Below are 25,393 nucleotides of genomic sequence, written 5' to 3' on the forward strand. Positions count from 1 at the left end.
TGATCCCTGTGGTTAATGGTTCAGGCAGATAGGTTTTTTAGGTTAAAGCCAAAGTCCAGACAGATAACAATCAAGATAAATAGAATAAAAGAAACTTCACATAAAGTTAATTGGGGTAAAGCTAAGGGCAGTACCAACAGACTTCATCAAAATGTCAGGGGAATAAAAAATAAAGTAGATGAGCTATCAGTGTGTTTAGATGATCTCAAAAATAAGAATGAGATTGATATAATCTGTCTACCTGAACACCATGTAACTGTGGGCATGGATAGTTTCAGTATAAGTGGGTATAATTTAGCATCTTACACTTTTAGATCTAGGATGGATAAAGGAGGAGTTGCCATTTTCATAAAACAAGGGTATAAATCCAAAACTGTAGAAGTAAGCAAATTTTGGGTTGATCAGCACTTTGAGGTTTGTGCACGTGAACTTCAGCTAGATAATGTAGTATTGATATTAGCAACCCATTAGGAGACTGGGAGCTGTTCATAAAAAAGTGACTCCCTATTATGCTGTCTGTTAGACAAAAAGAAGTTATTAATCTGTGGTGATGTCAATATAAACTTTTTAAGTAATTCTGATAGGAAAAGTGAACTAGAAGTGTTATTAACAACATATAACATGTATAGCTCAGGACAGTAGCATGCTAATAGATAATGTATTAGTACAGAAAGATTATGTAAAACTCACACGTGCTTTCCCTGTGGTAAGTGGACTGTCAGACCATGATGCACAACTGATTTACTTACAAAACCTAACACGGTGTACAGTTCGAAAACCATTAAGTAAAAGTGTGAGGTCGTTCAACCTGGTATCTATACAGCACTTCAGAGAAAGCTTAAGAAATGTTAATTGGGGAGATGTACATAATGAGCCAAATGCTAATGATAAATGCAAAATATTTCCTGATAAATTTATATCCTCTTTGAACATTGTTTCCCAAAGAAAATCACTAAGTGTAACACTTTTCAAAGAAACCTTGGATTACTACAGGTGTTAAAGTGTCTTCAGAAAGAAAAAGAAAACTGTACGAGACAGCAAGAACTAGTAAAGATCCCGAAGTAGTTTTACACTATAAAAGTTGTAAGGAAATCATGAAATATGTATGTTAGAGAAGAAATTAACAATTCTGGCAATAAAATCAAATCAATATGGAATGTTGTTAGAAGGAAGACAGGAAAAGTAACCACTGGGGTATGTAGCATTACTGTTAAAGAGAACGAGACCATCCTAACCAACAGTACACATGTAGCTAATGTATTTAACTATCATTTCTTAAGTGTAGGAGAAAAAATTGGTGAGAACAGTTCAAAAGAAAAAGCTATCAGTACATGGAAGAGCCTGTTTTGAAAAAAATTTAGTCAGATTAAGTCTCACCTAACGACCTCTTGTGAAATAAGTAAAATTATTAAATCTCTGAAAAATAAATGTTCTGTTGGAGTAGATGACATCTCTAACAAGATATTAAAACAATGTGGAGCAATTGCAGCTGATGTTCTGAGTCACATATGTAATGCATCACTAACTCAAGGTATTTTCCCAGACAGGTTAAAATGTGCCATTGTCAGGCCTCTCTACAGAATGGGGGACACCACAGATGTCAATAATTATCTGCCAGTATCCTTGCTTACAGCATTCTCAAAAATCTTTGAGAAAGTAATGTACTCAAGAGTGGTTAGCCATCTCAACAGTAATGGGAGACTTTAAATCGCAGTTTGGATTTCAAAAACGTTGTTCCACTGAGATAGCAATATACAATTTCACTGTCCACTTAATACAGTCTTTAAATAGTAAAATGTCACCAATAGGAATTTTCTGTGACTTGTCCAAAGCATTTGATTGTGTGAACCATGACAATATGTTATAGAACTCACAAATCTATGGTATAAATGGAATAGCATATGAGTGGTTTAAGTCCTATCCATAGAACAGGAAGCAAAAAGTTTCCTTATATGGGGCAAGTGATTTAAATAAGTTTGCCACTTCATCTAACTGGGGTGAAATTACATTAGGTTTTACACAGGGTTCAATCATGGGTCCCCCTCTGTTCTTGATATATGTGAATGACCTCCCTTCCTAATGAAACAGGAAGCTGAACTGACACTGTTTGCTCATGATACAAGCATCATTATTAATCCAGTAAAGGAAAGTCCAATTGAAAATGATAGAAATAAGGTCTTTGGAAAAGTCATCAATTGGTTCTTTGCAAATGCGCTTGCTCTAAACTTTGAAGGAAAAAAAAAAAAAAACAAAAAAAAAACACACAGTAAATCCAATTATCCGCTGCAAAAAGTACAGTTCCTTCAATAAATAAAACACATTAACAGAAGTCAGTAGACAGGGCAGAGCATACTAAGTTTTTGGGTGCACATGTAGATGAGAATCTTAATTGGAAAATTCATGTCTTGGATCTCCTAAAGCGAATAGGTTCAGCAACTTTTGCAATCAGAATAATTGCCAATTTTGAGGATACAGAAATTAGGAAGCTAACATACTTTGCATACTTTCACTCTCCGATGTCATACAGAATAATATTTTAGGGTAACTCAACATTTAGATAAAAAGTATTCACTGCTGAAAAGAAAGTGGTTAAAATAATGCGTGGGGTTCATAGTTGCACATCTCGTAGGCAACTTTTTAAAAGATTGGGAATTCTTACAACAGCATCACAATACATCTACTCACTAATGAAATTTGTTCTCAACAACATGGACCAGTTTAAAAACAACAGTGATATTCATGTTTATAACACCAGAAAAAGAAAGACTTACACTATCCTTTTCTCAACCTACCTTTGGCACAAAATAGGGTAAAATATGCTGCTGTAAAAATTTTCGAGGAATTACCACATGAAATAAGGTGCCTGACAGACACCAGTAATGGCTTCAAAAATAAAGTGAAATCCTCCTTGACAACTCCTTCTATACCATAGATGAATTCTTAAATAGGAATAAATAAAACTATAGATATAATATGTGCATTTTATGCCACTTAAGGGAATGGGGTAAACAATAGAAATATTAATCTTTAACTCTGTATTGCAATATAACTAACTACCTTGTTTCATCTGATGTCAAAGTCCTCTTGTCGCTTTTTTTCTAATAGTTAGGCAGTTTTTTGCTGTATTACTAACAAAATCTGTCTGATCTTCAGAAGTACTCAACAAAGCAAATAAGTAGTAATTAATTGCTAAAATTCGATGTATTTTGTTTATAATTAACAGCTTCATTCTCAAAACAAATTATTTTACATAAGCTCTGTATAACAAATACTAACAAAGGGATAGAGGGGCTGGCCAGTACTTACCTCAGCTCAGTACAGCCGATAGATACACAAAAAACAACCAAAGATTTACGTTCCTAGCTTTCGGAATAAATGTTCCTTCATCAGGGAGGAGAGAGGGGAAAGAAAGGGAAGAAGGGAAAGTGGATTTAGTTACTCACAACCCAGGTTATGAAGCAACAGGGAAAGGAAAACAGGGAGGGTAGCAAGGATGGAGGCATGCCTAAATCCACTTTCCCTTCTTCCCTTTCTTTCCCCTCTCTCCTCCCTGATGAAGGAACATTCATTCCAAAAGCTAGGAACGTAAATTTTCGGTTGTTTTTTGTTTTTTGTGTATCTATCGGCTGTACTGAGCTGAGGTAATTACTGGCCAGCCCCTCTATCTCTTTGTTAGTATTTGTTTCACATCTTTATATGAGATTTTCCATTAATTATTAAGCTCTGTATAACAAAACACCAGCTTGGTTATTAGCCACCAGTCCTAAGCAGTGTAATTATCTGTGTTACACAAACAAAAGCATGTACAAGTAACAGCATTAATGTCATAGTTACTTCACTCTCAAGTGACATAATGGAAGAAAAAGAATATTACCATGTTAGAGTGTTTCTAAAAGCAGCAAAACCGATGAGAGCAGAACTAATGACAAAAAGTACACTCCTCAGTGATGATAGAAGAGTTGGCTGTTGGCTTGACACAACCACTCCATTAGTAATATCCTTCTTGCTGTTCAGTAGTGATGGAGGCTGGAATTCAGTCATATTGTGACCTAAAAATGGGACAAAAAGTTAACAAATGGGAATATAAATGAACCATACATTTGTTAGTTTTTCCTATTTAAACATGACTAGCAGAGAAAATGACAAATATTCTGTATTATAGCATCATTGTTTTTCTTCATCCTGGAGTTTTAGTGCTTTCAATACTCAATCAGAATGCAACCATTATAAGGAGACATAATGGCTGGTGAGTACTAACCTTCACGAGAAAAAAATCTAATTCTTGTTGACAGACATTTATTTATTTACTTTAGCCCTGAGAATATTATGCAGTACAATGTACAAATGATACAGGCCAAGTCATGAACATTAAAACACAAAAATGTGGCAGAGAATAGTAATAAAATTATATAAAACAGCTCATTAAAAATTATGTAAACTACCCTAGCATAACTTAACCTACGAGAGGAGCGAGGATGTTTTATTGTGTCTTATAAGTGGAGGAAGACATCAGGAAAATACTTAAGTGAAAGTACTCCTTTTGGTTAATGGTGTAAAAATATTGCCAGGAATTTAAACTGAATGCTAAGAAATTGGTCGGTTTTAGTGCCACAACCTAAAGAAAATCAGTGCTGTGCAAAAGAAGCTTGGGAAACTAGTGAAATGCTCAGGAAGAGAATCATTAAAATTAAAGGCAACAGTTAGAATATTTCACCAGAATCTTCAGTACACAAACAACAACACAGATGAATTAAAAGTTTTATTGAAGGAACATTCTAGTAGTCACAGAAAATGGGGTATAAGGAAACCAAGTAGACATCTACAACTTGAAAAATTATGCCAATCTGAACAGTTTGAGCAGAACATTGCATAAAAATCCTACAAATCAACTAAAGCCATCCAAAATACCACAAAATATACTAGGAAAGTGAGCTTGGAAGCTACAGCAGGGGAAATAAAAATTGCAGGGAAGATATGCTGTGTATTAGGCCTTTACCAATCACCAAATGGTGAAATAAAACTATTCTGAACAACTACAATATTCAACCAAGAGCTTTCAAAAACATATGCTTATCACACGTCACTCTCCCTACATTGTGCTCAGTCGACTGCCAGCTTTTTCCTGGCCCACGTTGAGAGTACAGGGGTGAGGTAGGGGTTTAAGGTGGGTTGGGGGTGAAGAATAGTGTGTGGCAGAAAGCAGGGAGGGAGTTGAGGGGTGTCTAGTGGCTCCTGGGAGAGTGGGTAGCCATCTGTGAGCTAGCTAGAGGTGCAGGTAGAGGGGGATTTGAACATAGACACAAGGAAAAATGCAAACAACATTAAGACATTACTGGACTTACTGCATACTTACAACCTAAAGATTAAACTACATGAAGCCACCAGAATAACTATGCCTAGTGAAACTACTATTGGTCACCAACTAACAAATATTTCTTCATACTACAATAATGCACAAGTAAAACTCCACACTAGAGGATCATTTTGCAATCTTGATAGACATTAACATAAATACTGATGGAAGTCAGCAGGCTATGGGAGTGAAAAAGGTAGTAGATTTACTCATAAAACTTAATTCAGTTAACAATGGTGTTAATGGCAGAAAAATAGGAAAATTATATGCAATGATGGAAATTTAATATCGCCAATTCTTCTTCCTTTATTGAATTATTGTTATAATGCTACATGTTTTGTCAGCAAAATCCTAATGAAAAAAATAATAAAAGCTGGAAGCCTGGCGAAGTACTCCACACAAGAAATAAAATATTTCACAAGCTCCCTAGAATATAGTTTACACAACGACACTAGATTGCAGGCAACTGTGCTAACAGCCACTGCACAAGCGCACTGCGTGTTTGCGCAACTTGTCAGTGAAACTAAACATTTTCGGCATGTTCCAACTTTGGCAACACTAGTTGCATAAGTTTTGAGGTTGTGTGTGTTCGTAGAGTGTGGACAAACCTGAAATATGACATGTGGGAACGGAGAATAGTGTTCGCTTTTTGGATATCTATGCTTTGTATAGGTGTTTGTGGGATTTCAATGATGCTTATTACAAAAATAAGCAACATATTGCTGCTCCTGAGACCTTCACGTGCGGTCAGAACGTAGATAGTTTGACAGTATCTGAGATGCAGGGCGATTGAATTATCCTCCAACATCCTTACAACTTATTCAGACTGTTTCTGACCACCCTGTATAGCTCTAAAAGTTTTTTTTTTTTTTTTTAAAAAAAAGAAAGAGTACATACAATGCCGAAAATTCCACATATAAACCATACCACTGCTTTCATCCCAGCAACTGATACATAAGTTTCAAACCTAATAAAGTAACTAAAAGTCAAATATTTATCTGGCTTGGATGATGTCATTTCTCATCTAAGGAATGTAGGGAAAGTATACTAAAACCCTTAACACATATGCTGAAGTGTGCAGCAGAAGAAGATACATTTCCAGCAAGTAAATTAAAGCCAGTATTTAAGAAAGGAAACAGAGATGACTTAGGAAACTAGAGGCCAATATCTTTGATCTCCACCTCTGCAAAAATCTATGAAATGCCGATAAAGAAAAATCAACAGATTTAGTTACACATATTTGGAGTTCACTTGAAAGGCGACAAAAGACTTGAAGGACATTCATGGACCTGTCTAAAGCATTTTACTGCATGAATCATTTGAGGCTAATGGAGAACCCCTATCGGAATGGAATTTGAGCGAAATGTTATGACAAAGTCAAATCATACATAACAAATAAGAAACCATGCACAGAAATCAGACATACAAGTGTGGGGGAGGGGGGGGATATAATTAGTTACAGATTTGGGTTACAAATTATCAGACTTGGTGCATCACGAGGTTACATGCTTGGGCCACTACTATTTATACTCTATGTAAATAATCTCATAATATATAAAGCAGAAACTTACAATGTATGCAAATTATGCTACAATTATATGTGCAGCTGAGATAAAGGAGGAGCTTGAAAAGGTAGCACTGCTAAATATTGAAACTGCACATAAATATCTAATACAAAACAATCTTTATAAACCAAACAGAGCAAAATGTAGAACTCAAATATTAATTTAAATAAAGAGGCAATTAAAGAAGGAAGCGGCACAAAAATTTTATGAACTACTGTAAATGAGCATTTGACACGTAGATGAACTCTGTAGAAAGATAAACACGTAGATTTAATTCATGCACAAAACAGCAAAAGTTGTGGATGGTAAAGTCCTCAGAACAGTTTAATATGGACTTTTATCCCTTTAACTGTCCTACTCATTCCATATATGGGAAAGTGCACAAGCTCGCTACTTGAAAAGAATATTTAAAATCCAGAAAAGAACTGTAAAGTGTGTAGTGAAAATACCACCCAGACAGACTTGCATACAAGTAAGTAAAGGAGTACATGACCAAACAACAAGAGGAGAGGAACATTATTATTAGGTGTAATTATTACACTCAAAGTGAGCACGAGTGCTCCAAATGAAGCAGGCAAAAGGTCTTCAACAAGCTACCAAAATGCATTAAGGAAGAAAAGGAATCAATTTTAAAAAATCATTTGAAGGTGTATCTCAGAGAGAAATGTATAAAGTGCAGAGTGTCACTCAATGAAACATGGTACACAGTGAAACATCCCATTTCAGCTGTCTCTAGTAATATTTTTTCTTTGTTTTGATATCACTGTATGTTGACTTTTATTAGAGACGTCTTTGACTGTAATGATGGATAATTTGGTGAACTATATTCTGTTTTATATGTTATTGCATATTTTTGATAGAAATTACAATGAACATCTATTTATAAATTTAATATTTCCCAAAATACATGCAGCTAACAGGGATGGCTATTTTACGATCAAATACACACTTTCAGCTATGCAATGATCAGTTTCAGAGATGGTAGATACATAGGTTATGTACCTTGAACAATTTTTTTGTTCATGTTGTCTTTAGTACACAGGGAAACACTAGTATACGATACACAGTGAATCACTGGAGACTCATGGATGCAGAAAAATTCAGGCTTATCACAGTTTATGAAGTTGCAGAATGTGCCGATGAAAAGTTTCTGAAGACAGTGACACCAACAAATGTAACTTCTGGGTGTAGAAAATGTTAGCATCTTCTAGAAGCTGGATTTCCTTGTGTCTGTGGTTTCAGACCACTCTTTAAATTCTGATGGTGTGCCTAATCCAATAGAAACACTGGATTATTATGGATGCAAGACTCCTCCAAAAGCTTTGGAAGATGATAGGGAAAATGTTGAGGCAGTCAGTTGCCGTTCATACACTGATAACAATAGCACCAGCAAAACCTATATCTCACCAAAGGAGTTTCATGGTTTCCCAAAAGCGCCTCATAAAAAAATAACAACACTCAAAAAGGGGAAGCATCATATTGACTTCAGCATCTGAGGAGGCAGCTATTGAGGGAAAAAAACTTTTAAGCATAAGGATAAAATTTAGAAGAAAAGGTAACAGAAGTGTGAAGATACCGAATAAGCAGAAAACTAAGCATTGTGAAAGTAAAAGGGCTTCAAGCAAAACTGTTGAATAAAATGATAAAGAAGAGCTGCTGTTCCACGGATCAGGGACTTTTATTCTACCTTCATTATTGCATATGGCCAATCAGTGGCATTTATTTCAAAGGAACAAATAACTGTAGTTATGTCAACTTCTACAACATGACAATTGTATATACAATAGCAGAAGCATAAGTCTACTTACATTACGTTATCTGTAGCAATGACGTCTATCAGTCGTCAATTTTTTATGATGTTCAAATTGAAGTGCATCTAAAATGCAAACCAGCAAGTGGACACCTAGAACTCAATCACAACCATATCTATGTTAAAATGATAGAATATGAAATCTATCCTATCCCATAGTACACAGGCTGTCAGGTATGTTGCTGCCATACAGGAGCATAAGTAAGCAGAGTTAATTTATTGCTATTACATATATAGTTGTCATGTTGTAGAAATTTATATACATACAGATGTTTGTTCCCTTGCATCAGATGGTACTGGTGATGGGTTATACACCCGAACACCGGTTTGGCAAATAGACATAGCGAGTGCAGCTCATAGTGTTTAAAAGATATCCTCTAACAAACCTCATATGTGCCTATAAAGTGTAATGCAGTTTCCTTTATTACACATTTATTGTATATACATTGTATTTAAGCCTTGGTGTAATGTAGCGTGGTACATGCAGTCATCACACAGATATTCATCAGTCTTACTCATTGTTATGATGCACCCTATGCTCTCAGCTGAAAATTATCATCTAGAGCCTATAAGCAGAGACTAAATAAACAAATAAATTGAAAACTGTTATTAGCATAATCTAAAGGAGACTTTCCTCACAGAAAATTATTTTTGTGACAAAGTAGATTCTACTGGGATACAACATGTCTTGCTAAGTCAGATGTTTCCTATTACACATCCTCACAGGGCAAATAAGTGTGTGTAACCACTCATACTGCTCCTCTTTGTGTATGTTCTGTTTTCACTCCTAGAATGTTTTGCAGTCTCTCTCTCTCTAAATCAGTCTGTGATTTGCTTTACTGATATGTTAATCTTTCTATCAATTCCATCTCATATCTTGTTGCAGTGTTGTCAACAAGTAATTATATGAGATAATCGAAGCCAGTTGTAGCTCAATAATCATTAGCTGGAATGCAAGAGAGAAGAAAAAACTGAACCAATAATCAATTGGAAATTAGGTGCACAACAGAAAACATAAAGGAACAAAGTGGGTGTAACTGAAAATCTTAAAGCAGGGGGGGGGGGGGGGGGGGGGGGAAAGAGCCTTTATTCATTAATGAGTGTCAAACTGCTGCAGACAATGAATTGCATCATAAAAAATTGACTCATCTTACAATAAAGTTTAAGAGCCCAGCTTCCTGTATTCACCTCCATTACTCTGTGTTGTTACCATTCTGTTCCATTAAAGATCCCTTCTATCACCATTTAAATAACTCAGTTTGGATCTATCCTTTTTGCTGCTACAACATATCCTCTCCCACAGTATTTTTATGAGGAGATGGTTATCTGTCATTCTTTACAGGCCAGCTACATCTCTACAACTTTCTAAATCTAACAGTGTTTTCATATTCACAGTCATCATTTACCTGTTTCTTCATTTGTGCTCAGATGCTATTGATTGTTTTCAACAATGTGGCCGCATTTTCTATATTATTTTCTTTTCAAAATCATTTCAATTGCATTCATTTGCTTTTGTTAGCATTTAACAGTCCCATAAGAAATAATTAATTAGTCTTATTGGTGTTTTATAGACATTCAGTTTCAGCATTCTATTAATTATTTTACTATTTAAAGTCTTAAATTAGCAAAATACGTTCTGTCTTTATTTATGTCTGCCATAATTTTCTGAATGACTCTTAGATAATCTAGATATTTTAATGTACTTAGAAATGCAATTTTTACAGACATTTAGTAAGTTAATTGTACTTTATTCCTATGCTATCAGTGTTACAGCCATAAATTTTGTTTTTGTTTCATTTGACTGGCTTCTGCTACTGGTACAGCATTAAGTATAGCAAAATTACTATATGTTCAGCACTGTAATTTATATTACTTTTTAACTACACTGTAAGTAGTTGCCTTAAGTAGAAGTAATAGTTTGTTAAGCAGTATTTATACATCCATCCTTTTGTAAACAAAGCTTCTTTTAAAATAAATGTCCACCTCCATTCATTATTGTGTATTTATTCATTCTGAAGAACAATGTTACCTTCACAGATATATCCCACCTTCAAGTATCTTCAAAAAATTCTGATAAAGCTACGAGTGATAATACCTTTCTCTGTATGGTTTTGCTCAACTGAATAGGAATCTAATTAAATGTAGAATGTAAGCACACTAAAATGGTTATTTCTCACAGTGAGGTTCCCAACAAAGTAGATAGGTAATAACCCATCAGCCATTAACAACATGTTATTAGATCCAAATACCTCCAGTGACTTAGATGTGAAAGTAAATGGTCTGTTGAACCATCGCGGTAAAATACTGATGCCAAAAGATGTTCTCAGTTAGGCTCATATCACAACAGAAAACTATTACTGAATCACAATTAATGACTTCGTCATTGTGTTTAGATATGTTCCCTGAACATAATCATCACATCATTTCAAGTTCTGTACTGAACTAAAATGTACAAAAATCACAGAAACTTAATTTTATAGTGTATTAATAATAAACTACCACTACACTTCTAAATGCTATTCACTCAAATGCCCACTAAATTTAACCAAGTAAACTGGAAAGAAAGCTGCTTCTCTGGAAAAAGATACTACCTTCTCAGTTATACTGTACACCTGTTGTTTCTCTGCTATTACTATCTTAATCCAGTTGGGTGCTACTTTCTTCCCTTACAAAATTAACAGCTATATTACACGCTGTTCTTTATCATATTCTGGTAGCTTAATATTTGCTTGGTCGTACTTATTTTTCAAAGAAATAGTTACCTACAGCTGTAAATCCAGAGTCCTCTTTACTAAATATTACTGCTGACCATGCAGCTTTGCAATGTACAATGCTGTTTGCTATCTAGTAGACAGAATTTTTGAAGCCTTGATCTAGATATTCAGACAATTTACAGAAACAGTGGCTTGTGAACTATGTTTCTAATTTTTTTTTAATTAGCAAAATTTTCAAATTTCTTATTTTATGTTAGGTTTGAGCTCATTGAATGCCTTTGCACCAGAGTACACAGTTCCATTCTGAACATGAGACAAGGAGGAAAGTCTACACGTAAATTATTTTTGTATCTTGCATTGCAATTGTGCAGATCACATTCCATAGACATCGAATTTTTATTGTCACTGACAAAAACGATTAAGGTGTAAATTAACTGTGAAGCTGGTATAAGAATCCCACAATACTTAAAATGGGTTCTGCAAGATGTGGAGTTACCTATTTCATACAATATTCTCACTGCTGCTAAATAAATACTCTGAGAACACTGTCCCAAAAGATAACAACATAAGACAACAGCGAGTGAAAATATCCAAAAATAAGCCAACACCCCTGTCTTTAGGTGAACAATGTAAGAGGTCTCTAACTTGTTTTATCTATCTGACTACAAATGTGTCCAAGCAAAATTATAGGACAAAACTGCACATGATGTAAGCACTTCAAATTCAAAGTTTATGAGTCTTTTATGTTCAGCAGGACTTTAAATTGGATACACATGTCAGAAACTTTTCCACTAAAATATCAATAGTGTGCTATTGTATGGCTATACCAAAATCTAAAAGTGATCAAAAAGTGCTGCATTCATACTGTGCAGTATAAACCATTTTTGAGGGAATATTGCTCAGAGCAAAAATGTATTTAGAATGCAAAAGAGAGCAATGAGTATAATTTGTGGCCTTAACCTGGCTGTTCTATTAAGGTGTATGTTGCCTGAAAGTAAAAGTATTTTTTATATGAGAAATGTTTGTGAAACTCATTGACTTTTTCTATAATTGCACGAGATACTTGTGATTTAAAACATTTTGGTTATTAAAATAGTTGTGTTCCAAAAGTTAACCATTACATATGTAGTGCTCAAATCAATACGGCCAAAAAGAAATTCCATTCCTTTATCATCTGAAATCAACATATTTATGGGTTTTACTGCCTTCTCACACCCGTATGTTGTCAAAGATTTAATTGATCCATTATCAACAGCCAACTTGTTTTGCATTATTGTTCAAATGAAATACTGCTGGCAGAGTGTTCTCCGAGTTACTTGACTTATGAAATGCTGTAACTTAGTTTATGAATAATGACTACAGCAAATAAATCACTAACTGGTGCCAAGACAAAAGCGAATGTAAATGTTTCAAATAGTGAAGACTCAGTTTCTGATTGTAAAGCTAAGATTATCAACAGTTCTAAAGCAAGGCTGCAGTGACTACTACAGTAAACATTGTGTCAGTAATACACAAACTATTCCTTCAAAAAATTTTGCAACAGAATGGCAGTACACCCAGTTCTGCAAAATAACCCTCTCGCTGCACCCAACATTATTAAGGCTTCAAGGTGTGAAGCTTTGATTTGATTTGATTTTTTTATTGGTCCAGTTTTATCATATAGCACAAATTGTGCTATTGATATTGTACATGTCAAAGATAAGTTATAATAGGACATAGTATTAACAATTAAAATTAGATACCTACTACAATTAATTTTGTTACTTATTCAGAAATTCTCTGACAAAATAGAAACAGTGCTTTATTAGAAATGCCTTTAGTTTAGCTTTAAATATTGGATGAGTAGTATTTTTTATTTCCACTGGTATCTTATTGTGTAGTATTACACCAATGTTAATTATGCTCCTCTAATAGGTGGTTGTTCTGTGATATTTTTGATGTATATCTGATTCCCTTCTGGTACTATAGTTGTGTACACTTTTGCTCTGTAGCAGTTTGCCTGTTTTCAGGAGGTAGTCCTTAGTGCACAAGATAGTTTCATAAATGAATAAATTTGGAACATTTAGTACACCGAGCTCAGTAAAATGGGATTTACAGGACTCCATCTTTTTAAGGCCACAAATTATTCTTAAAGCTCTTTTTTGCATTCTAAAAACCTTTACGCTGTGAGTTGAGTATCCCCAGAAAATTATCCCATATCTGATTAGTGAGTGGAACTGTGCATAGTATGCCTGCAGTACTGTTGTTTTGCTTGTTGTAGCCTTTAAAATTCTTAGGCCATAGCACACAGATGATAGTTTTCTACACAAGTTATTTATATGTGTGTGTCCCACTTTAAGTCTTGCTGAACACAAAGATCCAAGAATTTTGTGACACTTACATTTTCTAGGGGATCATTTTTTAATTGGACTTGAATAGACATTTGATTAGTTGGAGGAATTAAATGAAAATCGACACACACAGTTTCTTCAGTATTTAAATGAGTTAGTTTTTTGTGAACCACTCAGAAAGTCTTTTCATGGAACTTTCTGCTGTTGACTGCAATGTTTCTGGACTGGATCCAGTGAGCAATATGCTGGTGTCATTGGCAAACAGGATAGTTTTTGTGGGACTCATATATTCAACTAAGTCGTCCACATAAATCAAGAAGAGTAGTGGACCTAAGATTGAGGCCTGTGGTACACCATATTTTATTGGTAATTCCCTAGACAGAAAGGAGTTGTTTCTTGTTTTATTCATTTTGTTCAATTCATACTGAAGTGATACTTTCTGCCTGCGGTTTTTTAGGTATGAATACAACCAGCTATGAGCTACACCTCTTAATCCTCGTCTTTCTAATTTTTCGAGCAGAATGTTATGGTCCAAGACATCGAAGGCTTTTGATAGATCTAGAAAAAAACCTGCAGCTAATTAATGTTGATGAAGGGATTTTAAAATGCCGTCTAAGAATTCGAAAAGAATAACTGACATAGTAAGTTCATCTGAAGTAGTCTTCTATACAACTGAGAAGGAAGTTAATGGAAAGGAAAAATACTGAAGGTGAGTGAATTTATGGTCAACAATGGATAAATAATGACAAGTGTTCTGTTTCAAGCGTATTCACACTGTTAATTCTTGCTGGTGCACATTGATTGTGTGGGTGAGTAAACAAAAAGCTGCGGTACAAGGAACCAGGCCGAAAATGTTTGGGGTAACAGTGTTGTTATAAAAGTTCAGTAAAGTAGCATGTATTATGTACTCTCATAAGAAATCTAGTACAGAAGGAATATAACATACTGTGAAATTTGCTGTACTGTGTAATATTAGGAAAAAAATGAGTAGAAGTAATTCCTAAATTACATATCTCTGGAGCAAAGGTGACTGTCTACAAACAACTGGTACAGAAAGTACAATGCAAGTAAACCATAAGTGATCTTTGTTACAGTGAAACATCATATGTATTGAAAGTGGAGATTTATGCAGACAAAGGAATGGGAGCATCACCATATGAAAATCAAGGTGCTTGATCTCATCAGTGAACTTAGACGTCAGAATGTAACCTTTGACAATTTACTTAGGAAAGTAACACTTCTCGGAACTACATAGAGAAAGTGACCAGAACTTTCACAGAAAATACAAGAGAGGTAAATTTATAGTTTGTCATTTTACTTCACAAATGACACTTCTCTGGTCAATGACATTTGAAAGAAAAGCAAAAATGTCATACTTAAGAGTACGATGCATCATGGTGGCTTGAGGACTGCAATAAGTCCCAGTTGGAATGCATATAAACTGACAAGAAGAATGCTATTCTCAGAACCTGGACAACCACTCATACAGCAACATCAAGAGCACATCATCTATGGTTGGATGAATAACAGAAAGTTGTCACGAAAAACCCAAACTTGTAAGTACTATTGCAATCTTGGAATGATCTCACAACACAAGAAACTATAAAATGTGTGTGCTGTAATTCCTGACCATCAAACATTGACAATAAGATGAAGTTGCTGTGTGGAAACTGTAAGAGACGTATCTGTAAAACTTACATTACTTACTGGTGTCAAAGTAGTTAATGATGAATAGCAATATTGTGTTGGAGATTCATATTATATACTTGCTATGTTACTATACAAATCTATTGTGTAAAACACATTTTAATAAATATATAATTATTAAAAACAATTGTACACAGCTATTACACTACATGGTAATTTAGTTACACACACACACACACACACACACCAAAAAATGTTTTGTTTCACCCCAGTTCCCAAAACTCCTGAAGATATGAAGATAGGCATTGACTCTGGATACCGTATCACAGACACAGTCTCTTTGACTGTTCAAAATTGTCACTAAACCCACCCAAAGATGTAAATAACCATGCATGAGCAGCGACTATTAGATGGAGGGGGTCCAATAGCTGATCAGTTCCAGTCATTCCACCAGGAACCACAGTTCGATCACGTGGGCATTGTTACTTTGTGCTAGGAAGGGCTCTCAACAAGGGAAGTGTCCAGGCATTTCAGAGTCAAATAAAGCGATGTTGTTTGGACATGGAGGAAATACAGACAGACAGGAACTGACGATGACATGCCTCTCTCAGGCTACCCAAGGACTACTACTGCAGTGGATGACACTACCTACGGATTATGCCTCGGAGGAACACTGACACAATGCCACCATGTTGAATAATGCTTTTCGTTAGCACAGGATGTCGTGTTATAACTCAAACTGTGCGCAATAGGCTGCATGATGTACAACTTCACTTCCAACGTCCACGGTGAGGTCAATATTTGCAACCACGACAACATGCAGCATGGTGCAGATGGGCCCAACAACATGCTGAATGGAGTGCTCAGGAGCGGCATCACATTCTCTTCACTGAAGAGTGTCGTATATGCCTTCAAATGTTCAAATGTGTGTTAATTTGTAAGGGACCAAACTGCACAAGTCATCAGCCCCCTAGACTTACACACTACTTAAACTAACTTATGCTAAGAACAGCACACACACTAATGCCCGAGAGAGGACTTAAACCTCCAGCGGGAGGAGCCTTGCAATCTGTGACATGGTACCTCAAACCACACAGCCACTCCGTATGGCCCATGTACCTTCAACCAGACAGTCATCGGAGACATGTTTGGAGGTAACCCAGTCAGGCTGAACGACTTAGACACACTGTCCACAAGTGCAGCAAGGTGGAGGTTCCCAGCTGTTTTGGGGTCGCATTATGTGGGGCGGATGTACGCTACTGGTGGTAATAGAAGGCGCTGTAATGGCTATACAATAAGTGAATGCCATCCTCTGACCAATAGTGCAAACCACATTAGCAACTTATTGGTGAGGCATTCATCTTCCTGGACGACAATTCACGCCCCCATTGTGCACAACTTGTGAATGACTTCCTTCAGGATAACAACGTGGCTCGATTAGAGTGGCCAGCACGTTCTCCAGACATGAACCCTATCGAACATGCCTGGATAGCCTGGAAAGGGGCTGTTTATGGACAATGTGATCCACCAACCACTCTGAAGGATCTACGACGAATCACTGTTGAGGAATCTGGACCAATTTTATGAACTTATGGATAGTATGCCAAGACAAATACATGCATGCATCAATGCAAGAGGATGTGCTACTGGGTATTAGAGGTTCTAGTGTGTACAGCAATCTGGATCACCATCTCTAAAGATTTTGCTGTGTGGTGGTACAACATGCAATGCGTGGTATGAGCAAAAAAAAGGGCAGAAATGATGATTATGTTGATCTCAATTCCAATATTCTGTACAGGTTCCAGAACTCTCTGAACCGAGGTGATACAAAACTTTTTTTGGTGTGTGTGTGTGTGTGTGTGTGTGTGTGTGTGTGTGTGTGTGTGTGTGTGTGTGTAATTTTCCATTTTGTGGAAAAATGGAGAAAAGAAGGTTAATCAAAGAAAATTCAGAAATAATGTTAGAGACAGCAGTGAAGACAGTGGTGGTGATGCTTGCATCATCTACACCAATAGTCCATATAAATCTTCCACCACATTGAGGAAAGCAGTTAAACATATGGAAAATTGTATACCTACAAGTCCAAGAAAGTGCAAAGAAGTTGTCTTCGAATTAGCTGCTTCTCATGGAGTTTTAGTGGGAACAACAGATGAAAAATCAGATTCAACACCTAAATCCAGGCAAAGAAGAAGCGGCTGCTACTTTTTATGTTCAAGATGACATTTCATGGGCAACTCCTGGGATGAAAGATTATGTAATAATGAAGGATAAAGAAGGTGGAAAAACATAATCATGACCTTGAAAGAAGCCCATGCTATATACCAAGAGAAATTCCCTGACATGGCAATAAAATTGTCCAAGTTCTGTGCATTGAGACCAAAGTTAATATGCACCTTACAGGATACACCACACAACGTGTGTCTCTGCCACTACCACGAGAACGTAAAGCTATTTTTGAAAGTTATGAACGAGGTTGTTCCACAAATGAAAACCACATTTTCTGACTTGATTGGCATAATAGTTTGCAGACAAGTGAAAGAAGTTCATGATATCAAAATGTGAAGACTGCGCAAATGTATCTTTGAAAGATAACTATTCTTAGGATGAGAACTTAATGAAGAAGCTGATCAAATGGACCTAATGGCAAACAGTGAACCAGCGAATCACTCAAAGAGATTCATGGTACTGTTGATCAGAGTCTTGAGGCTCTTTCAAATGTGCTACCCCAGTTCTTACAAAATACATTTATTAAAAGACAACAACCAAAATTTTTTGAAAACAAAAAGTATTCTGCCAACAAGGAACATCATCTTGGTGCAAGTAGATTATGCAGAAAATTATACTGTTCAACTGCAGAATGAAGTCCAGAATGCCCATTTGTCAAAACCACAAATCACTTTGTTTACAGCATATGTTTGGGACTCACAAAATGGATATTCTTGTGCTGTTGTTGGTGATGAACTTGATCATAATAAATATTTAGTGCATGTTTTCATAAGTAACATTGTAGAGCACATTATATCCATGAACACAAAGGTAGAATCTGTCACATTCATGAGTGATGGTGCAGAGAGTGAATTTAAGCACTTTTCTGGTTTGCCAACTTGACTCTCTTCAGAGAACACTATGTAATAAATATTTCTTCAGACTTCTTTGCCACATCACATGGCAAAGGTGTCATGGATGGGAATGGTGGAACTGTAAAGTGTGCAGTCTGGAATATCTGCAAAGTTGGGAAACACAGACTATCTGGTGCTGAGGACTTTGCAAAAATTGCATGTGAAAGATGTCATGGCATAAACATTTTTTATATCTCTGCCTAGCAAACTGCAGAGAATAAAGAGGAATTAGATCAAATGTTGATGGGAATAGTTCCAATAGAGCAGACCAAAACTATCCATGCTGTTACACCTATTGCTCCGTATATTATTGAGTACCAGCATTACTCGCTATCTCTCCAGAGGTTTGTGCACAATTTCAAAAAGCGATCTTCAGCCAAAGAAAATTTACAAGACCTGATCAATCATACAGCCTTGCATCAAGGGAATTTGACTCTAGCCCCATGCTGGAAGAAACAGATCAAAATTTTTTGTGGGGCAGTTGATTTATGTTGAAGATGGTTAACAAATTTCATTTCTTATAAAGAATGATGCAAATAGAAATATATTTACATTTCCCACAAAAAAGATAAATGTTGGGTAGAAAATGACCAAATTTTTGAGAAACTAGCTACACCTACTATAGATCAGAGGAATAAGTACCATTTTCCCTACCCAATTAGCAGTGCAGAATTTATTTTGTTAGTAAAATATTGTCCGCCCCAATAGCTGAAAGGTCACCGTGGCGGTCTGTCAGGCCAAGGGGCCTAGGTTTGATCGATTTCCGGCTGCATCAGATTTTATCTCTGCTCAAGGACTGGGTGTTGCGTTATCCTCATCATCATTAGTGGAAGGCAACGGGAAACCACCACTGGAAACACTTCGCTCGACACTCATGCGGTGGACCTCTCTGAAGAGGCTTCCCCCAAGACAAGACCTGCCATAAGGCTGAACACAAAGTAAGTAGAACATTAGTTTCATGCATTTATCTTCTATGCCATTTCGTTTCCCAATTATCCCTCTTCACAATATAATTTTTGTGGATTTTTATGGGCAAATGGGCAAGCTGAATTATTGTTGCCTTATAAATGAGAACAATATGCATGTCTGGATTATGTCATTCCATTACCAGAAAGCTTTTTTTATGTAAGCCTAATTATATGAATGAAACTTAAACTATTAAATAAAATGTGTTCCTTTGGTTGCACAGAAAATATAATATATTTTTTTTGTTTTTTAGAATGATTCTTGGTCTTTTCTATGCTTAAAGTGCAAAAACAATTACCGAGTGTGTCATTCCGTTATTCATGGAACTACCCTTAAGTCATTCTGTATGAGCCACTGTACTGTGTTACTTATCAACATAAGCACACTTATCTCCAGTGCTTCCAGATTTTCTTCTACTTTCATTACATTATGCCATTCACATGTGGCAGCATTTCATTTGATCATTCTCAATAACTTCAATGTTGTTAACAAATACAATGAACAGGAGCGGACCAAGTACATATCCTTATGGTGCACCATACTGAATATTCTCACTTTCAGATCTGCATCCAGACTGCATCATCACTCATTGCTTTCTGTTACTAACACATGAGTTTATTCATTGCAGTGCATATCCAGTTATGCCATAGCTTTCAAGTTTTTTGATTAGTGCTGTATTGGTGATTGTGCCAAAAGATTTAGACAAACGTAAAAACATAGCAGATACAAACTCTTTTCTCTAATGCATCTATAACAGATTCTTGTTAGGCTTGAGTTAGCAGTTTTTGTAGATTTCCCTTTTCGGAAAACACATTGTACTGGAATCAGAATGCTATGTTTCTCTAATAACATGGTCATCCTAGTATACATCAGCATCTCTAATGTTTTTGAGAAACCAAAGATACTGTTATGTAGTTATTTCGGTTATCTTTCTCACCTTTCTTGTGCATTGGAAACACTTCACTTATTTTTAATTTCTATGGAAAATCCTTTTAATGAGAAGTTTACAATGTTGAAAAGAGGTTCAATTATTTCTTCATGCACATGCTTTATTAGAGAATCTGATACTTCATCATCTCTTACAGATTTCTTGGATTTTAATTTCTGAATTACTTTTATGAGTTCAATTTTTGTTACTGGTTCCAGCAACACTGGTGGGATGGTTGCCCATGTGTTATTGGACAATTTTACCCCTGATGATTTCTGAGTATGAACCCTATATCAGATGGAAACATTACAAATTGTGAAATGCTAATTAACCACATTGGAGAATCATTAAAAAATATGAGTGGACCCAGTGCCCATCCTAGTGGCACTCCACATGTTGTGTTCGCCAGTCTGACATTAGCTTCCCACCTGAGAACAGTTAATGAGACCCTTGGCTCTCTGTTATGAACGTACGAACATCTACACCTACATCTACGTCTACATCCATACTACGCAAGCCACCTGATGGTGTGTGGCAGAGGGTACCTTGAGTACCTCCATCGGTTCTCCCTTCTATTCAAATCTCATATTGTTCGTGGAAAGAAGGATTGTTGGTATGCCTCTTTGTGGGCTCTAATCTCTCTGATTTTATCCTCATGGTCTCTTCGCGAGATATACGTAGGAGGGAGCAATATACGGCTTGACTCCTCGGTGAAGGTATGTTCTCCAAACTTCAACAAAAGCTCTTACCGAGCTACTGAGCGTCTCTCCTGCAGAGTCTTCCACTGGAGTTTATCTATCATCTCCGTAACGCTTTCGCGATTACTAAATGATCCTGTAACGAAGCATGTTGCTCTCCATTGGATCTTCTCTATCTCTTCTATCAACCCTATCTGGCACGGATCCCACACTGTTGAGCAGTATTCAAGCAGTGGGCGAACAAGCGTACTGTAACCTACTTCCTTTGTTTTCGGATTGCATTTCCTTAGGATTCTTCCAATGAATCTCAGTCTGGCATCTGCTTTACTGACAATCAACTTTATATGATCATTCCATTTTAAATCACTCCTAATGAGTACTCCCAGATAATTCATGGAATTAACTGCTTCCAGTTGCTGACCTGCTATATTGTAGCTAAATGATAAGGGATCTATCTTTCTATGTATTCGCAGTGCATTACACTTGTCTACACTGAGATTCAATTGCCATTCCCTCCACCATGTGTCAATTCACTGCAGATCCTCCTGCATTTCAGTACAATTTTTCATTGTTACAGCCTCTTGATATATCACAGCATCATCCGCAAAAAACCTCAGTGAACTTCTGATGTCATCCACAATGTCATTTATGTATATTGTGAATACCAACGGTCCTAGGACACTCCCCTGCGGCACACCTGAAATCACTCTTATTTCGGAAGACTTCTCTACATTGAGAATGACAGGCTGCATTCTGTTATCTAGGAACTCTTCAATCCAATCACACAATTAGTCTGATAGTCTATATGCTCTTATTTTGTTCATTAAACGACTGTGGGGAACTGTATCGAATGCCTTGCGGAAGTCGAGAAACACGGCGTCTACCTGGGAACCTTTGTCTATGGCCCTCAGAGTCTCATGAAACCCACCCAAGCAGGAGGGACACCATTAATGTCTTAACACTTTAGTCTGCGAAGTAGAATTTTGTGCTCTACACAATCAAAGCCTTTGACAAGGTCACACAATATATCAACGTGACAATTTTTTCTTGTTTAGTTCTGCCAGGACTGCAGTTGTACGGTCCTGTATTGCTTTCTCTGTGGAGGCTCATTCACAAATACCACACTCAGAGACAATTAACAAGTTCTGCTTAATACGTCGGTATTTATGTCATTTGCCAACAGATTCTTATAGTTATCACAAGTTATATGACTTTAGGTTAGGTGGTACCTCCAAGTACATGTGGCAAGATCAAGCCATCAATGCTTATTTTCCCCTCGGCAGCAAGTCAGGTGTTGCACTGTCAATGTGTGGACACAAAATGATTGGGCTATACTGACAGGCATTATGACCATGCCGAAAATATCAAATCATTAAGTTTGTGACTTGATTGTGGGAAGATTGTTCGACGTAGAGGAAAAAACAAACAACGAACACAATGACATGTATACAAATCAAGGTACCACATATAAAAGTATCTGCAGTTCCACACATTACACACTGTATTTTAACAGTGCACCCAGCAGTAAGAATAACCTGAAAGAATTTGCTGTACATTCTGCTCTCAATAAATCTAGTATTCTTTTACATAAACTGTCCCGGTAGTAATAATATTAGTACATCACATCCAAATGGTGACAGAAAGGTAATATGCAATTTGCACTGTCCTATTTGAAAGAGTAATATGATAACAACAGGTATATTTATGCTCACAAATCTTTGTTTCACACAAGTAAATGCCTCCTAATCACTTGTGCTGGCAGCTAACATGAATGGCAGTGGTACAAAGGCATAGCATTATGAAGATCTGTATTCCAACTGAGATTAAAAGTTTCCACTCCATAGCCTGTAGTAAATGACGTAATGCCTGATGATATTAATCTTCAACAAAGAAAAATTTTTGATTTTGTTCTCTGACTTCTATTGTCCACGCAGCCCACCAACACAGCAAACTGTGTAGTGTCATATAATTTCTGACTGAAACCCACAAGAAATTTTTTTTTAAGTTTACGAATCATTCCCTAACGGTACATAGTCTCAGGCTATACAAATACCCACGAACATAAACAGTCATCAACAAAAAAGACTTCTCCTGCTTTTATTTTCGTATGTATTTTCTGCTGTTATCGAATACAACCACTCTTTCTTCTTTAACTCTTAAATCTTCATAAGGGCTTGTTAAATTGCGTTTCCTTTAATGTTTTAAGAAAACTGTTCCAAAAAATCAAAGTCGCCATGGTTCCCGCTCATGCATAACTGCTCCAAATATGGACAGTTGTCTTGGTTCCCACTCGTACACCAAAATTACAAGAATACCCTAAACGCCGCCCCCTTCTCGCAAACAAGCACTCGAACATGAATGTTGTCGTGGAAGAGTGGGAAAGAAGATCTAAATCTAAATTCCAAGGCAATTTTGAGGTATTACAGAACTAATAAGATACATACAGGCAACAGAAATTCATCCAACAGTGACAGCTTTTTTTCTGTAGCATACATTTCACACAGAAAATAAGTCTACGCCGCTATTCCCCAAATTCTTTGTTTTACAACGGCAATAAATTATTTGAAGAAAGCGAGTCAACAATACTGGTACTCTAGCAATATGCTACACATTGTTGTCAATAGGACGCTAATATCAACTATTGAATTCAATACTTCTCGAGTATGAAGGGCTGTCAGCATCTTTATACTGAAAGGAAGCCATTGAAAGAGGGAAAAACACTGTAACACTTTATTCTGTGGCTTGATCGAAGCTAATATCTTGCAATTTGTGTGACATATTAAAAAACCCACACGTGATTTGTGTTTCAATTACAATTTAAGCATTACTGTTCAATTCCATACAAAAATCAAGTGATTTATTGAGGATGCAGTTTTACACTCCTTGCTATACACATGTAAATGCTGACTTCGTACTTCTCTGTCTGTGACGTCGTCTCCGTTGTTTCCCTTGCACGATGCCTTTGTGAATCATGACAACACGCTATGTGACAACTAGCGGATCTGATTAAGTAGGGCGTCGGTGGCTGCATACACTTTCGTCGGCGGATTCTTGGCAACTAAAGAGGACCGCAGTCCTGTTGCAGAATACCTACACTTGTAGACAGTATAATCACGTGGCACGCTCAACTGACAGTTACGACGCATCCTCTCCCTGCTCGCCACACGGAGAGCACTGCTCTGAACCAACGTCACACACGCAACCGGTTTCTGTCACCTACATTCGCTCTTCAACTACCGTGTCACATACGCACTCGTAGCAACTTCTGCACCTCAGCTGTGCTACTTGCGGACTACCTAACGAACCAACAGCTATAAATGCTTCCTTTTTTCCTCTACTTTTCCATCATCAGTGGCATTTATTCATTATGCTTTGACGACGCTTTCTCCCGTTCAAGACGCATGACACCGCATTAGCGTTCGTGATGTGACACATTTGTTATTCTGTTACATACGTTGAATTTAATAGAAGATTACGCCGGGAGGTATTTCCTTCTAATCAATGGTTCTGTGATTTTTTCCTATCGTTACGGTGTGTTTTGATTGCTTTGTAATTTATAGTGAACCTAGCACTCTTGAACTACCGTACGACAGTGATTTTCATCGTTTACAACTGTCATGCAGGATGTATGGTACTGGCCTAGATTGTTGATTAGTTCGTTAAAGGATTCGCAAATTCAATCACAGAATATCTGCACTTGCTGGCTCTTTATCGGCTGCCGCATGAAATTTCGCTGTCGGAAATATTAGAAGCTGAATAGGCATATTAGACATGAGCGTAAGCATGTTCTGTCCAGACGCGGTTTACCCTAAGACGGAGCCATACCGAAGGTGTGGCGAATAGGTCCCCGCTAAGGGCCTAAGCAAAGGGGGGAAAAAAGAAAAAAAACGCACGGTTTAAGAACTAACAGGGAGTGGTAAGTAAGATCTCCTATACCTTGCGTCCCTATTTTTGGACTTCGAGAAGAAGCCTTTCCTTCGGCCAGAGAGTGTAAATCCACGTTATTGTCACAACGTCATGTCTCCAGTGCCATTTCGTCCGAGTGCGATCATACAGACGACCATAATAGAACATAGGGCCACCGAAAACATCGTTTAGGTGACAACAGTCCACGTGGTTCAAACAGTTGCCACCTACGTAGCTAGCTCACGCCCACGAACAGAGTTCCTGCCGCTACATCGATGCGATATTCTAGGATCTAAAAGGTCGACGGGTGATGAAGCAAATTGTGATTTCACCTAAAGCTTACTAGTTTTGTTGATT

The 25,393-nt window shown here is 36.8% G+C and overlaps 1 protein-coding gene across 4 annotated transcripts in view; it reads right to left on the reverse strand.

The window, feature by feature from the left end:
* The window catches only part of LOC126354030 (fatty acid hydroxylase domain-containing protein 2), a 162,197-nt gene that overhangs the window by 88,336 nt on the left and 48,468 nt on the right, over positions 1-25,393 (reverse strand). For 2 of the 4 annotated variants that reach the window (XM_050003364.1, XM_050003365.1), the window contains exon 2: positions 3,875-4,049. In XM_050003364.1, the coding sequence (XP_049859321.1) occupies positions 3,875-4,041 (167 nt within the window). In that variant the 5' untranslated portion in view covers positions 4,042-4,049. Of the gene's footprint in view, positions 1-3,874; positions 4,050-24,045; positions 24,317-25,393 lie in introns of those variants that run through there. The other 2 variants (XM_050003362.1, XM_050003363.1) reach the window with 2 other exon arrangements.

This window comes from Schistocerca gregaria, chromosome 3 (assembly GCF_023897955.1).
Source record: "Schistocerca gregaria isolate iqSchGreg1 chromosome 3, iqSchGreg1.2, whole genome shotgun sequence".
Lineage (NCBI taxonomy): Eukaryota > Metazoa > Arthropoda > Insecta > Orthoptera > Acrididae > Schistocerca > Schistocerca gregaria.